The sequence below is a fragment of the Rhea americana genome, unplaced genomic scaffold (genome assembly GCF_003343005.1).
Source record: "Rhea americana isolate MKP2758 unplaced genomic scaffold, rheAme1 scaffold_368, whole genome shotgun sequence".
Lineage (NCBI taxonomy): Eukaryota > Metazoa > Chordata > Aves > Rheiformes > Rheidae > Rhea > Rhea americana.
This window is the reverse complement of record NW_028186499.1, coordinates 434,671-450,416: the sequence shown is the minus strand read 5'-3', so window position 1 is coordinate 450,416 and position 15,746 is coordinate 434,671. Positions and strand designations below refer to the sequence as shown.

General features: G+C 53.6%; 1 protein-coding gene across 1 annotated transcript; it reads right to left on the bottom strand.

The window, feature by feature from the left end:
- Positions 1-1,876: 1,876 nt before the first annotated feature.
- CD6 (CD6 molecule) lies at positions 1,877-14,403 on the bottom strand. The gene is made up of 13 exons (XM_085312581.1): positions 14,214-14,403; positions 6,118-6,189; positions 5,475-5,828; positions 5,066-5,374; positions 4,544-4,843; positions 4,190-4,258; positions 3,803-3,940; positions 3,516-3,644; positions 3,173-3,280; positions 2,960-3,034; positions 2,613-2,804; positions 2,201-2,296; positions 1,877-2,065 (listed from the first exon to the last, which is right to left on the bottom strand). The coding sequence occupies exons 1-13, from the start codon at positions 14,275-14,277 to the stop codon at positions 1,968-1,970; spliced, it is 2,004 nt and encodes a 667-aa protein (XP_085168707.1). The 5' UTR covers positions 14,278-14,403; the 3' UTR covers positions 1,877-1,967.
- Positions 14,404-15,746: the final 1,343 nt, after the last annotated feature.

Below are 15,746 nucleotides of genomic sequence, written 5' to 3'. Positions count from 1 at the left end.
TTGTCTTCTCTCCTCTTTGTCTGGGAGCTGCAGGCTGCTTTGTTGCTATTTTGGTGCTTCCTCCATTCTTGCGGCAAGCAGGTGGCCCTTTTGTTCTGTGGTTGCCAGTGCTGCTCAGCTCAGTAAACAGCTGAAGGATGTGGCAGGGGGCAAATTTTCCACTGAGACAAGTTTGAACTCATGGCTGCGAAGTAGGTCCCAGCAGCACCCCAGGCATCCACAGGCCTGGCAGCACTGTCTTGTGATGAGCAGAGGTTGGGTGGGAGGAAGTTATCCTTGCAGGAGGGAAATAGAAACCCACAGATGGGCTGATAGGAGGCAAGGCAGGAAGATCCACATTAGGGTTAGGTTTTCCAGTGGAAAGAGCTGTGCAGGGTGCATTGGCACCATGAGCTTTGCTGCACAGCAAAGCACTGCAGGCTACCTGGACAGCCCTTGGGGCACCTGGATGCAGGGTAAGGAGGGGACCATTGACCACCACAGCTGGGGATATACGGTCCTCGCTCCCCATGGGTGATTGCTAGCTGATGCATTTAGTCAGGGATTTTGGAGGGCTTGTGCTGGGCTGAATACAGTCATCGAGCCCACCAGTGAACTACTGCCTTCAGCTCTGCCCAGCTTTGGGTGATATTGCTTAGGCCAGGCTTAGGCTCCTCCTCAGGCTCAGCCAAGGAGGGGGTCCCTGGAGATGGAGGAGAAGGGATGAGATGGGATCCGGAGGGAAACAGCTGTGCCATGGACTGAATCCTGGCTTGAGCACCCTGGTGAAGGCTTACGGACCCATATGTCTGTAGGAGCAGGGCCCAGGATGTGGAGGACTATAGCCTGGCAGGGAATGGGAAAGCCCAGAGTGGGCTCTGGCTCCACCACTGCAGAGCCCCTGGGTGTGAGGGATGGTTAGGGGAATGCCATGCCAATCCCTGCCACCCCACATCTCTGTCATCTGACATCCCTGCCATCCTGCATCCCTGTAACCCCCCATCCCTGCTATCCTGCATCTCTGTGACCTGCACTCCCTATCCGCTTCCTGCTATGGCAGGCTGGAGAACAGGAGGTCTGGCTGTTCCCACCATGCCCACACCCAGTTGGGTGGCTGCCTGCCACAGGCACCCAGCCCTGGGCAAGGGAAACCACATCCTGCAGGAGCTATGCAGCAGTACATGGCAGAGGGAAAGGACCCTTCCCCCAAACTACAGCCACCTGCCTCCAAGAGCTCTTGGAGAAGATACTGCTCAAGGAAGAGAAGGTGCCAGGTGCCTGGCATTTGCCTACAGCTGRGCTCCCTGCTGGGGCTTGTGGTGCTCAGTCCTGGCTCAGGGCCAGTTCTAACTGATGCATTGGTAATGCTGCTCTCTGGTCCCTGAACAACAGTGCACAGGACTGGAGGAAGGTGCCTGGAGAACCAGCTTTGTTGTGGGGATAGTTACCAACCATCCCAGCCACCCACGGCCATGGGACACAGTGACCTGTTTCAGCTGCCCACTGGGAAAAGCTTTTAATTGCAGTATGGAGCCCAGTACAGAACCCCACCTCACCTGCTCCAAGCATTCCTGTTCTATCTAAGCATGCCATTGGGCCTGGTGTCCCCACACAGCACGGAGGAAGTGTCCAGAGAAGATGCCCAGAGAGATGACCACAATGAGATGCCAAGTGGTCCCACTTGGGAGGCTGTGCCCTCCTTTGCTGTCCATGGAGCCAGCTTAGCCCCACACCGCAGCGCATCCCCACCCCCCATCCAACTGCTCCACAGTATTGCAGACAGGTCAGGCCCAGGCTGCAAGGGACTGGTTTCTGGATGTGCTGGTTCTTTGGGGGGCAGGTTGTTGGCTGTGTCTCTCTGTCCAGGCATTGGCCTGGACTAAGGCTTTCTTCTTCGGATGCTAGTCTTGTGGTGTTGGAGCAGCCAAGACCTTGGAGCTGGACAGATGGAGGGCAACAGGCAGCCCAGAGATGGCCAGTTGCCAGCCTCAGTAGACAGAGGCCTGGATGTCATCGTAGTCACTGCCCTCAGAGGTGTCAGGGTCCTGAGTACATCCTCCTGAAGGGCAGGAAGGAGCTGGCCAGCCTGCAATGAAAAGCCAGTCAGGTAGGGAAGGGCAGGGAGTCGGGGTTGCAGGAGGAGCCTCTGTGTTGGATGCTGCAGGGGCAGATGTACCCTGCAGCCCTGCTCCTATTTCCTCTGCCAGCACAACATCCTCACCAGAGCATGTGGATGGGTCCCTGGCTGGCTCTGCACCCTGCACATTCTCATACCACTCCTCCGATGAGGTGCTGGAGCTGTCAGCAGGATTAGGCTCTATGCGAGACACAGGCACTCAGGAATGGGAGAGCACCAGGACAAGGACAGGCATGTGGGACATTCCCGGGGGGCAGAGGAAATCAGTCTTTTACTGGCCTCTTCCATCCCTGCTCCCATCCCCTAGGGTCTTACCATGGCCTTCCCCCTCCCCATGGCTGTCCCCATCCCTACTCCCATCGCCTGGGGTCTCAACATCACCTGGGGTCTCTCCATGCTCATTCCTCTCTGTGGGGCTGTCCTCATCCCCATCCCCATCCCTGGGACCTCACAGCCCCACTGCCTGTGTGTTGGCATGGGTCAATGCCTGGTTCACCTGTGTGATGGTATTCGGTGCTGCTGTGCATGGGGTGTGCTGCATGCAGGCGGGCGCTGTCAGCTGGGGGCTGCGGGCAGGCCCAGGGGTATGGGTGGGCTCTGTTGTTGTTGCAGTAGGGCTCTGTGGAGGCGCACGAGCTGGAGGAGCTGCTTGCCCTGTTGCAGGGCTGGGTGGGCAGCATGGCTGTCTCTGCATGGCACAGGGATGGCATCAGCCTCTGGGCCACCGCCTGCCCAGAGCTGTGCCCACTGTGCAGGATGGGCAGATAGATGGTGCTGCAGAGCAGAGTAGCAGCCTCACCAAGCATGCCCCACTCCCCAGGACAACCCCAGGGCCCTTCATACCATCTGCAGGGAGTGTTCCTGCCTGGCTTGGCATCAGTGAGAGCAACTGCCCCCCTGGCTGACGTCGCAGGGAGCCTGGGCAAGAGAGGAGGAATGGCACATCAGCTCTGGGTGCCAGAGGGGCACCAATGGCACAGGGACAAAGGGAGGCTGGATGGGGGTATCGTCATGCTGTGGGGCGGGCAGCCCAGGGTGCCAAAGGGGGACGCTCACTGAAGAAGGTGGAGAGAGCAACAGGTGGCTTGCTGCTGAAGTCATAGTGTTCGTAGTCAGAGTCAGAGTCTGAGTCCTTGGCTGTTAGAAGGGATGTAACCGGCACGTCTGCAGGGCAAGACCCCACCAGCTAGGCCATCACCATCTGGGATGTCCTGCCCCATGGCCCTTGAGCCTAAGGCCAGCTCCTCATCACCACTTGTTGAGGATGCTCATCCAAGAGGAGCCTTGCAGCTAGTGATGGGGCTGTCCTGTGCTGACAGTGAGAGCAAGGGACAGGCCAGGGGCTCTGTCCTGGAGCCTTCTGGGAACAGGAGGCATGGGAGCAACCTGCTGGACTTACCTTGTCCTTTTGGGAGACTGGGGGGCATCTCCCTGTAGTCATTGGAGAGCCCAGAGGGCATGCCAGGGCCCTGTGTGCTGTGGGTCACCAGGACCGGCCTGGCTAGCGAGGAAGAGGCCACAGTGTGGGCTGCAAAGACAGAGGGGATCCCTTCTCAGCTGGCCTCAGGTGCCAGTCAGCCCAGTTCCCACAGCTAAGGTGAGCCCAGGGTTGACTCTGACTGGGCCCACAGCATCGCCTCCTTTGTGGGCAGACTCCTCTGCACATGCCCCTGAAGGGTTCCTTACTGTTCATCTTCCTCATCCTCAGCAGGGTGATGATGAAAGCCAGAGTGGTAAGCAGGAGCAGTGCTCCCAGAACCAGGCACAGGATGAAGAACGGTGTTTGCAAAGGGATCTGGGCCATCTCACTCGGGGAGTCCTCATCTGGGACAAGGGTGGAGGTGGTGAGACAGAGAGCAGATACATCTCATGGCACCTGGAACTTCCCCTTCCGCTCTCTGATCTCCCTCAGGCTCAGCAGTGACATGGGCAAGCCACGTGCTGCCTTTGGGCCGATGCTGCCACATATCTCTCCCCAGGCAGAGATCACAACAGTCTCCTGGACTCAGGCCACAACCAAGGCTCTGCAGCTGGGGAAACAGGGATAGGGATGCCCCTGCCACGCATACTCACTGCTCAGGTGTGTCACGCTGCTTGGTTTCAACACTTCCATTGGGGCTGGTGTTTGCAAGCCCTGGGAGCCTGGAAGGACCATGGAGAGGAGGGGAGGAAGGAATTAGCTGGGGCACAAAAGGTAGGGTTGCAGCGTATTTGTATGGGGGATCCACAGCATGTACTCAGTCTCTGGGTGGGTGCTCAGCCCTGTGGCCAGCCAAGGCTGCCTTGGAGCAGGGAGGTGGCCAGTCCTCAGGGGCAGTGTCACCTACCAGGCAGAGCTGAAGACAGGGGTAAGCTGGATGTGACTCCTGCTCCTGCCCAGTTCCCCTCCCTGGGGCTCCCCCTCAGCTGCAGAAGGCTGTCACATACCATTGCAGATCACACCAGCTGCTTGGGACTGGTGGCAGGGAGCTGACTTGTTGTAGGTCCACTTGCAGTAGGCCAGTGATGGTTGCAGGCTCGTGCACTCGTAGAGCATCTTGCTGGGCAGTGTGTGGTTGAAGGAGGGACGCTCAAGGGGTGGCCCACAGCCTAGCATGTGGCATAGCACACTGGCCTCCATCTCATACCACGTGCTGTCACACACCGTGCTCCATGTGCCCCTGAAGAAGACCTCGACCCGGCCCGCACAGCCATCCCGGCCCCCGGAGAGCTGCCACTGCTGGTGCTCTGCAGGGGAGAGGGCAGAGCTCGGGGACCAGCAGGAACATGCCTGCCTGCATCCCACGTGGATAAACAGTGAGGGCTTCCTGCCAGGGTGATTTACCCCTTCTCAGAGGAGACCAGACTCTGCTAAGTCTCTTCTGGGCAGGGCGTTTTCCCTGTGGGATACAGAGACATAGGAGAAGGGTGCTCCAGCAGACAGACAGTGCCTGGGTGCAATGGACTGACCTGAGCACACCACACCAGCATCTTCCTTGTGGCTGCAGTCGTGCTTCTGGGTGGCAGGGCAGTCCCACAGATGGTCTTCGTGCCCTTCACAGCTCACATCGTCCCGGAGGATGAGCCCACTGCCCCGGCCAAAGGAGGCATTGTCTTGTGCATGTAAGGCCCAGCCACACCGCAATTGCTGGCACACCACATTGGCGTCAGCAATGTCCCAGGCGTCATCACAGACTGTGCCCCACTCGCCTGCCTGCTCCATCTCCACCCGGCCTTCACAATGGCTCCTGCCGCCAGCAAGCCGCAACCTATGGGGACCTAGTGGAGACATCTAGCTTGCACTGGTCCAGGGACCAACTTGCAGGAAAGGTTGGGTGATGGATGGGGCAGAATCCCACCTCTAGGGCACTGTTCTTACCTGTGCAGGTGACCCAAGCCAGCCCTGCTCTGCAGCAGTGGGGCACAGTGGCCAGCTTCAGCAGGCAGAGCCCCCTGTCCCAGCCACTGCAGTTGGCCATCACAGCCACACAGATGTTGCGTGCAGAGGGGATGGCTTCATCACTGAAGGGAGCTGGCACCGCAGCAGGAGCATCTGCCACATCAGACTCCACTGCATCTCCACAGTGCAGGCGCTTGCAGAGAGTATGAGACATGGCAATGCTCCAGGACTCCTGGCACACTGGTATCCACTGCCCATGGTGCAGTGCCTGCACTGTTCCCCTACAGTGGCTGCTGCCATTTGCCAGGCGAAGTCCAGCCATGCCAAGGACACCTGCATGGACCACAGCCAAATGTGAGGATGCAGGAAGGCTCTCTCCTCTGCTACATAATGATGCCCCCAACCTACCCATCTGCAGGGCTAGAGACCCACAAGTCCTCCCACCTACGTATTTCCTTCCTTTCCACCAAAACATGGTTGCACATGCTTAGACATCCCCCAGGCTGGCCTCGAAGGAGATGAGCCACAGAAATGCAGCCTACTCTGTCTTGTGGGCATTGACCTGGCACTGAACTCTGCCCAGGCACTGAGCAGAGATTTCGCTTGCCTCTCCTGCTCTCACCTGGCTCCACAGAGGCATCTCCAGTGATGCTGCTCTCCAGGCTGGTGGGAGGACCTGTTGGCTTCACTTGGGCTGGAACAGGAAGGAAGGAGCAGTGATGAGCGTAAAGGAAGGAGCATAAAGTGAGGTTTTCCAGGGTTGAGAGCCTGCCGGGAGCCTCTATCCCATCTTCTTGCTCATTCCCTTCACAGGATGTGCACCATGGCATGCAGCAATCCCCCAAACTTTCAGAAGCACTGTTTTAATGCCCAAGAGGAGCCAGATCAGAGGGAATCCCCCTCCATCCTGCAGCTGAGGTGGAAGTTACGGTGCTGTGATGGCTGCAAAATGGACAGATGCACTGACGGATGTGTTCATGTCTAGGTGAAGCTGAGAACTGGCAACAGGAACAATGAAGGCAAAGGAATAGCTAGGTCAGTGCGTATCTGGGGCCTACCTGAGAGCTGGCATAAGTGTTGGCCCTGCAAAATTGCACATATTTGTCCCATGTGGGAATTTGGCCCTACAGATGGGCCAAACTCACCCTCATCACAAGGCCGGGAGCTAGTCTGAGCACTTGTTTGTTGGCACAGTCTGTCTCCTTTCACTTACTCAGAGCTCTCATCTATGCAAAGTCCTTGCCAGGAGGAGCTCAGAGAGCTCAGTCCTTAGCTTGGGATACCCTGGCTGGGTATACTACTTACACTGGTTCACCCTTATTGAGAAACTAGCTTAGGAGGATCAGTCAAGTCATTTGCTGGAGGATCCTGCAGTTTTCTTTTTCTCTCACTCATTGTTGCACAGCCTTCGCCCTATGGGCAATGGGAGAGGATCCTCGCTGAACTCCAGCTTCTGTGTCTGCCAAGCCTGGCTGCCAACCCTGGGACCCAGCTGGGAACAGGGAGAGATTTGGGAGCGGAGAGGAGCCCAGCAGCAAAGTCCTCCTCTATGCATGCAGCCAGGCCTCCACAGGTGGCATCGCATGGACCGTAACCAAAGCATGCTGCTGAAAATCCCTCTCAGTGGTAACTTGCTCTGTCTTCAGCCCTGCTACACCATGTTACCCCAAGGAGCACTGCTACCCACCTTTGGTTATGATAAAAGCCTTCCACCATGCAACAGCAGGGCTGTCTTGAAGACTTCCACCACCATTTCCTTTTACCTGAGTGATCTCATTACCCCTCTCTGTTCCCCTTTTCTGCAGTTTTTCTTCTAGTCCTCTGAATTTGTAAAACTTGGAAAACAAAGCCAAAGGGAAGCATTTGGATTGCTGAATAGTTTTAGAAGGGCAAAGCACCAAAGTTTTTTGGAAGTAGAAAAGCAAAACCACCTTTTTGGCTCTGCTCTAGTTCTCATAGTAAGGCTCGAAGATGCTGCAAGCAGCAGATGGCATGGCTGTTCCAAATGCAGGAGGCAAAGCAGGTGCCTGTCTCAGTGCTCTCATGTGGGCTGCTGGGTTTTCTCTCTTGCTCGCAAATGACAAGACAGAGGGACGCAGATTCGTTAGCATGCCAGTGCGCAAATATCTGAGCCATGTCGGCACCTTGCCACTGTTGCTCATGCACAGAGGCTGCAACACGGGCAGGAGGAGAGCCGGGATTTCACTTCCTGTCTGCTCTGGCACGTCATTCAGGAGCATTGCTGTAGCATGGCTGGAAACTCCCCCCACACCCACTTGCAAACAAGCCTAATTTACTCAAAAACAGACTTTAAACTAACAGTAGTAATAACCTGGCCCAAGCAAATATTAAAAACAATGAGTCAGACCTCACCCCAAATTGTGAAAACAGGTTAGAAGAGGTGGGGTTTAGGAGATAGTTCTTTTGATTTGATTTCTGGTCTACAGCTCAGAAAGATGAATTCAGAGCCCTTCTCAAGGTTCTTGTGTGCTCAGAAATTTGGCTGTTTTTTTCAACACAAAGCTCATGAAATAACATGACTCAAGGGGCAGGGGCTTCCTATTGAAGGAATCATAGAATCAGTAAGGTTGGAAGGGACCTCTGGAGATCATCTAGTCCAACCTCCCCGCTCAGCAGGGTCACTTAGAGCATGGTAGACAGGGTTGCATCCAGGCGGGCCTTGAAGATCTCCAGAGAAGCAGACTCCACAGCCTCTCTGGGCAACCTGTGCCAGTGCTCTGTCACTCTCACAGTGAAGAAATTCCTCCTCATGTTCAGGCGGAACTTCCTGTGCTTCAATTTCTGCCCATTGCTTCTTGTCCTGTCACATGGGACAACTGAAAAGAGTTTGTCCCCATCCCCTTGACACCCTCCCTTCAGGCACTTGTACACATTGATAAGATCCCCCCTCAGTCTTCTCTTCTCAAGGCTAAACAGGCCCAGCTCTCACAGCTGTTCCTCAGAGGGCAGGTGCTCCAGCTTTCTGATCATCGTTACAGCCCTACGCTGGACTCTCTCCGGTAGCTCCATGTCTCTCTTGTACTGGGGAGCCTGGAACTGGACACAGTACTTGAGATGAGGCCTCCCCAGGGCTGAGTAGAGGGGCAGGATCACCTCCCTTGACCTGATGCCCCATCAGCTACCATGAGATGCATGGCAAAACCCTGACCATTGCAGAGCTGCACCTGAGCCAGGCCACTTTCCCTTCCTGCCTGTGGAAATAGCTCATCTGAGGCGTGATTTAGGACTCATCAGCTTGGGCACTTGCCTGGAGTTACTGGCAACCCTGAGAGACCAAGGCACTGTGAAGGTGGAGATCGGCTGGGCTGGTGGGTCTCTCATGCTGCTCTGCTGTCTCAGCTTGGCTCCTGTGTGCATGGCCCTGTGCAGCCCAAAGTGCCTGTGAAAGGGAGCCCTACAGCTTTGCCAGGACAAGGCAAGGACATGGAAAGAAGCTGATGAAGGAAGGAAATTCTGTTAGGTGACAGAGCTAGTTTGTGAGGTCGGCTCTGGTAAATGCTGGCCTGAAAATGAAGAACCGTAGAGTAAGACAGCAGCTCCAGGGACCTAGGAAAGGATCCACCACCAAAAGTGGTGTTAACCTGCAGCTCATGTTCATGCAATTTCCTTTCACTGCAGAAATTCATCCCAGGAACTCATGCTGCTCAGAGAAATCCTCCATTAGTGGTTTTTCCTATGAATCCTGCTGAGTCTAGGGCAGAGACCTGGCTCTGAGGAAAAGCACATAAAAAGACACATCCCTGATCCACAGGGCTCTGTGTGCCTGGTGCAGTGAGACATGCCCCTGTGGCCATCGGCTTCATCCTCCGTACACCCTCCAAGGTGTACCACGGATGCACCCAGCTCCCGTGTGGGGACAGACAGACCCAGCACTGGCAGCAGCACAGTGCGGGCGTGCATGTCACAGCTCACGAGCCCTGCCGGAAGGTGATGTGGAGCCAGAGAGATGACAGACAAAATGGCCACCCCTGGGCTAGCATAAAATGGTGGCCCCACAGCAAACACAGCTGGAAGCACTGTGGCAAGTTCCTGAGCAGGTCTCCCAGGCAGTGCTGCACTTGGGCACAAGTGTTTTGCAGCCCTGAAACTGAATCCCTGGGTTTATGCATCGGCTCTCCTGGCCCAGGGACTAAAAAGATCTCTGAAGATGGGATGGAGGGCCAAGTCCAGGAGCAGAAAGACACATTTTGAAAGATCCATTTGTAGGACAGAAGGAAGCAGAATCTTACCCTAAATTTAGAAACAATGGGAAACTTCTTACTGATGGGAAAATTCACTAGCAAAGTAGCATCATGAACCTGGACCATCTCTGCTTGCCAGCCTGCCTTCCAGCATACACCGCTCTCCTGGGCTGAGTGGTACTCTCTCCATTGCTGCAGATGGAAAGCACTTGGCATTCCCATCTCCCAAACCTGCCTGGCTTTCATGCCAAGGGCTTCTTTGTGGGGAGAAGCTGTTAGCACCTGAAACATAGTTTCTCTGCTGTCAGGACGAGGCTCAGCACTCTTTGCTGCTTTGCTCAACCCACGGCTTAGTGCAAGGCTCTCCCTCCTGTCCCCAGACCTCAGTGAGCTGATTCCACATCTGAATAGATGTCACTGCCAGTTTAGTTTTAGACGAAACACTTCTATCTCTCCTTACTGGCGGGCTGCACCCCAAGGGCATGGTATCATTTCAGTCGGGTCTCTCTGATTCTCTCTTCCCTGTCTGGCTGTCCTTTCTCTTTCCCTTCCCTTTAATTTAACCAACTTCATCAGCCAACTTCAGCAACGGCTTTAGCAGGAAGCTGACAGCCCTGCTGAGCTCCTCACTGAGCTCTGATGTTTATCACTAGAAAAAATACACAGCCTGAATTTGCTGTTCAGCTCCTTCTGGGCAGAGGATGTATGCCAAAGGATGAGGCTAGGTGTGACTGTGTTTGAAATCATGCTGTTATTTATTCCTTGATAGCAAAGGGTGCAGATCAGATCTAGATCAGATCAGATCTAGCTACAGGGTTCCTTGCTCAGCCCCTAGAAACAGCAACTCATTGACAGCTCTTCTTCCTACAGCCTCAACCAGGCCAGTGCACCCAAAATAAGTGGCTGGAGCAGAGCTGGGACCAGAGACAGACCTGGCACGTTCTCTGCTGAAAGCCTCAGTCTGGGTTCATCTCACCTTACATGACTGAGGTGCTCCACCAGGAACAACACATGAGCTGCTTGAGGTGCTTGTGCTATGGTGAGCTGGATTCTGTCCTAACACCCCTTTCACCACTGCAGCTGCAAAAGGAGCTGAAACCAACCAGCCCTGTATTTCATATACCACTTGTCTTTCCGCTCTGGGCTCGGATTGCACCAAATAGCTTTGAGCTCCTGATCTATGAGATGCTCCCAGCTACAGTGTACAGCACAGCCAAGGCCACTCCCAAATCCCTTGCTAGCCACTATCTGAGGTTAACAAGCAAGATCCCAGCAACCACAGACATCTCCTGTAGTACACCAAATCCTCCCTACAGGCACAATGCACCATGACACTGCTTGACACTGAGTTAGCCCCTTATGTTTCTAAGTATGCTGGAGGCAATCTCTCAAAATAAGCACTGCTACTGCAAAAATAATGTTGCTGTTGTTGAGGCCATCATATGCATCTTAATGACAAAATTTATTTTCTCCTTACTTCAAATAAGAGCTGCTGTATGGAAACAGAAGATGCTATGCACTATAGAGAAAATAACTGAAAGGATCACGGCTGTGGGGTTAGCAGCCTCATGCTACACTCTACAGCACTTATAAATTCTGCTTTCACTTCAGTCCATCAATTGCTACATGATATATCGATTTATTTAACCTACTTGTGTTGGGTTTGCATCAGGATGCCTTTGTCAGGGACAGATACCCGAAGGTGCTAGGATAGAGTAGGCTTCACAAAAATAAATAAATAAATAAATAAATATGTACTTTTTTTTCTTTTTTGGAATAAAATCTCATATAAATGGGATTGCTTATAGACTCTTAGGAAAGATCCTTTGCTGGTCATTTGGTTAAGACCCAATATCCACTGTTTGCCAATCAATTCACTGGAGAATTTACTGTATGGGAAGTATATGACAAGACTTCAGAAATAAGCCTCAAGCCTTGATTCTAGCAACAATTCCTCTGGCTGCTACTTTTTCCCTGGCTGCTGCTTTTTGCCTGAATGGTCTCTGTTGTCTTCTTAAAAAAAAAAAAAAAAAAAAAAAAAGGTAAGAGACAGAGACAAAAAAATAGCCCCCCAAAGGCATCTGGGGAGTGTAATGGGCTTGTAAAGCAGCGTGATCACAGAAGCTGGACAGGCACAGCAGGAAAGAGCCACATCATGGGGTCCTGCTGCTTGTAAGAGCCTCTGAGACTGGCCACAGACAGAAGGAAGACAGTAGGCTAGAGGAACCTCTCACCCCATATGACCATTCTTCCATTCCTAAGCTGGGATGCTTTAGCACCGGCAAAAGGTAACTGATTTCCAGCCCTTGTTGGGCAGGTTCAGCCCAGCTGCCTGACTTGCCCCATCCCCAGAAAGATGTTTGGTCTTGAGCATGGGGAGAAAGGAGTGAGTGTTGGTCTCCCTCTTTGCAGACCTTGCTGATGGCCGAGGCTCAAGGAGAGCCACAGTTGACATCCTGGGGATTTCCTAGGGTGTGGAAGCTTGTTCCCCTTGGAAAGCAGACTGAGACTGCACACAGCACTCCCAAAGGTCACTTTGGCAGCCCACCTCCCTTCCTCTCTTCCTCCCCCGCCACTAAAGTGGTGCTAACAGAAGTAAAACTGTTGTGCCCCAAATCACATCCAGCCCAGCAAGGAGGAAACCAGAAGAACAACAACAGAGAAGCAAAGAGGAGCCATTATGAGGAAACACAGCAGATGACAATAATTCATTAATTGATCAGTAACAACAACAGCCACAGAATTAGCCATTGTTTCTGGGTGTGAAATACCCATTCTGAGTGTGAAAATACCCTGAACCCTGCATAACTGAGAGAAGGAGATGGTACCATTCCAAGAAAACTTTCTGCTCAGATACAGTGATTGATAAAATGATCGGCTATAATAGAAGCTGGAGAAAAGGCACCAAAAGCCTAGTCCCAGCAATGTGCAGCATCATAGGAACACGGGTCCCAAGGAAATTGGTTTGTCCATTCACTCAGCAGAAGGCTGTGCTGGGAGGGTATTCTTTCACATGTTGAGAAACCAGTGGGTCAAGATGTGTCAGGGACTGCCTGTGAGCCTGGTCATTAGTAATGTCAATAATGCATTTCTTAAGGCTAATTTCAGATCAATGCTCAATACAGGTGATGTGACCCATCTGCTGTGGACTTTCATTTCTCCCACAGTGGAGACTTACAGAGGATTTAGGCTAGGTGCTTAAAATTCAATGAGGGCCACACCTGTGTTAGGTGCTTAAGTTAAGCTGGTCCTGAGCCAATAACAATAACAATACTGAGTTGTCTAATGCTGACATTAGCAAAGTGCTTTGCCTCAACTTTGCATCAGCAGAAGGGCTTAGCTGTTCATTGAGGCATCCCCTTGATTCAARGGCTCTGTGAGGACCTCAGTATGGAGCAAAAAGCAGGGAGAGCTTCCCCAAGCCCATTGATTCGGGAGCAAATTCCTATTGCCTTGGCCTTACATGGCTGTCTACAGGAAGGCTCTGTTGCTCTGCCAAGGTCTGCCAAAGGAGCCGAAGAGGAGGGGGCACTCATGGGCAATCTCCTTTGAAAGATTTCTTGCGGAGCAAATCAGCAGACGTACACTCTCTTCCCAGAGCAAGTCTCTGGCCATCTGTGCTCTGCTGTCACCTCTCTTCCCATATTTATCCCCTGTGACATGGCTCTGCAGGTAGCCGCACGACCTCCTATCCTGCGTCCTGCTGGGGACCCCTTCTCCATCCCACTTCTGCCTCCATTTCTGAGGCTGGACTGGGAAGGAGAGCAAGGGAACTTCCTTTTGGGGACCAATTGCTTTATTGGGTGGTGTTTTTTTGAGACATCTTGGCCTGGTCATCCCCTCAGACAGGATGGGAGATAGCTTCACAGCAAGCAATGCTCAAAAGGGCTGCCTATATGGAGTAGAGTGGTTGGTCTGGGAGGGTACGAGAGGTGATAGGTGGGGCAATTCATTTCAGGGTCCTTCACATTTGTCCTGTGTGTCTTTATCTCATGATGGCTGTTTGGAGATATGCTTGAAAGGCATCTAGGGGAGATTGAGAGCATGGGAAAAGCCTCCATCCTCCACCTAGGGAAAAACACTTATCTTGAGAGTCCTTTTGTAGTTCCCAAACTCAATAGCACCTGAACAGGGAACTCCTTTCACTGCCAACCATGCAGTAAGAAGTCATATGAAGGAAGGCTGGAGGTCACACCAACCCCATGCCATGCCTAGCATCTTGGGGTGGAAATGAGGCTGTTTTCCAGAGCTGTCTACATAGTGTCCTTGCTCAGTACTAAATTTGAATCAACTCTGATAACATCTGCTCTGCTTGTACAAACAAATTCAAGATAGTTACAAGCACCTACTGCCAGAGAGAGATTGACCCAGAGTGGGGTGAGGTGGAAGGTGTCCATCTCAAACACAGAAGAGCTTAGCTTGTATCTCATGGTATGAGAGTTTTCACCTGGGAGTCCCCTTGTGAAGAGATGTGAGGGAAGGAAAGGAAAGGGAGAGAGTGCTGAAGGTGGCATACCTTGTCCAGGCGCTGCCAAGGAGAGTGTTGTCAAGAGTGTGTAGAGCACCTTCATCCTTCCCATACACCAAGTGGTCGCATCATGGGCTTAGGAGCCGTGGAGTTGGACAGGCCTGTCTCCCACCACCTTTCTCAGTTGCTTGAAGGCATGGTTTTGATGCAGCCCCACATGCTCTCTCTCTCTCTCTGCCTCTCTCTCCTTTTCTGTCTTGTGGTTGAGGTCTCCAGGAAGCCAGCTCAGCATCCTGGGGGTGGAGGGAGGAGAGAAAGCAAGCAGAACGGAGTAGCTGCTGAGGTGGCTCTATCCTGCAAAGTGCAGCAAACAAYCCGAGTCATTTATCAGGGGAAAGTGGGACCCTTGAACAGGGAAGTGCAGTAGATCAAGGTGGACTTCACTCAGGGACCATGCCACGCATCTGCTGCATCCCTGTGAGTTACAGCACCGAACTGGGGAGCCACAAGGACCTTTTGGTCCCATCCATCTGGTGGTACTCAGCCTTAGGGGGATGCAGTCCTTGCCAGGGCCAGGATTTGCACCTCCTGGTGTCTGACCCTGTCCCAGACTGGGGTCCACCTGGTGGTCTCCCTGGGGCTCAGGGCCCTGCCTGAGCTGTAGGACTTTCACAGTGCAGTGCTGGCAATGAGCACTAGTGTGGAGGGCCTCAGGACAACTCCAGCAGTGCTGCAGCCCCACCAGGACCCCCTGCAGAGTGAGGCCCCTGTTAAGCATCCTCCTTCCCTCACCATCTTTGGGGCAGCCACCCTGCCCTGCCCAGCCCTGCTGTGCCTGGGGAGCACCCACGCGCGGCGGGGAGCAGCTGTGCCTGCCAGCGCAACCCTACTGCCCTCTGGAGGCCGGGGTGCACCGCTCTGCCATGGGAGGCAAGGAGTCTCCCGGGGGCGGGGGGGAGCAGGCCATGACGCGGGCTGGGGTGCCCAGAGGAAGCATAGGGGAGGGGAGGGGCGGGGCTTCTGGTTGCCCTGGCAACAGCAGTCCGGTGCAGGCCACAGCCCTGGAGGCAGGGGCTCCTGCCATTTGCCATGGCGATGCAAGGCCTAAGTTTAGGGATATGGAGAGCTATAATAGGATGTATCTCTGCCCCTCACTCCCTCCTTTCCTCAGTCAACTTTTTTTTTTTTTTTTTTTTTTTTTTTTTTTTTTTTTTTTTGGAAACTGAAACTCTTGAAGCTTGCAGCCAAGCCTGGTGGAAGTTGCCAGAGAGGCAAGCATGCATGCCTGGGGAGCATGTGATCCCACAGGCCCATTTTCTTGGGAAATCGGGCTGCAAAACAAACACTTGTGACCTTGTGAGTTGTGGGATTTGTGAGTGTGTGTGTGTTTGTGTGTGTGGTGGGAAGTCAGTATAGCAGTTTGGAGAGGCTTATGCAGCCCAGCTTCACGTGGCCACTATGTCTCCAGCCGCTTCGGGTGCATGCAGGACACCCCCAGCACTGCACAAGCCTGCTGGGGGCCTGACGCTCCCATGACCATGGGAGAGCGCAGCTCCAGCAGGGGGATTCGATGCTGCAGAT

Coding starts and splice junctions, on each gene's coding strand:
- CD6 (XM_085312581.1), bottom strand. CDS start 14,277: ATGGGAAGGATGAAGGTGCTCTACACACTCTTGACAACACTCTCCTTG. Junction 3,281..3,515: donor CAGTCTCCCAAAAGGACAAG/GTAAGTCCAGCA, acceptor CTTGCCCTGCAG/ACGTGCCGGTTACATCCCTT. Junction 3,035..3,172: donor TGCTCTCTCCACCTTCTTCA/GTGAGCGTCCCC, acceptor TCTCTTGCCCAG/GCTCCCTGCGACGTCAGCCA.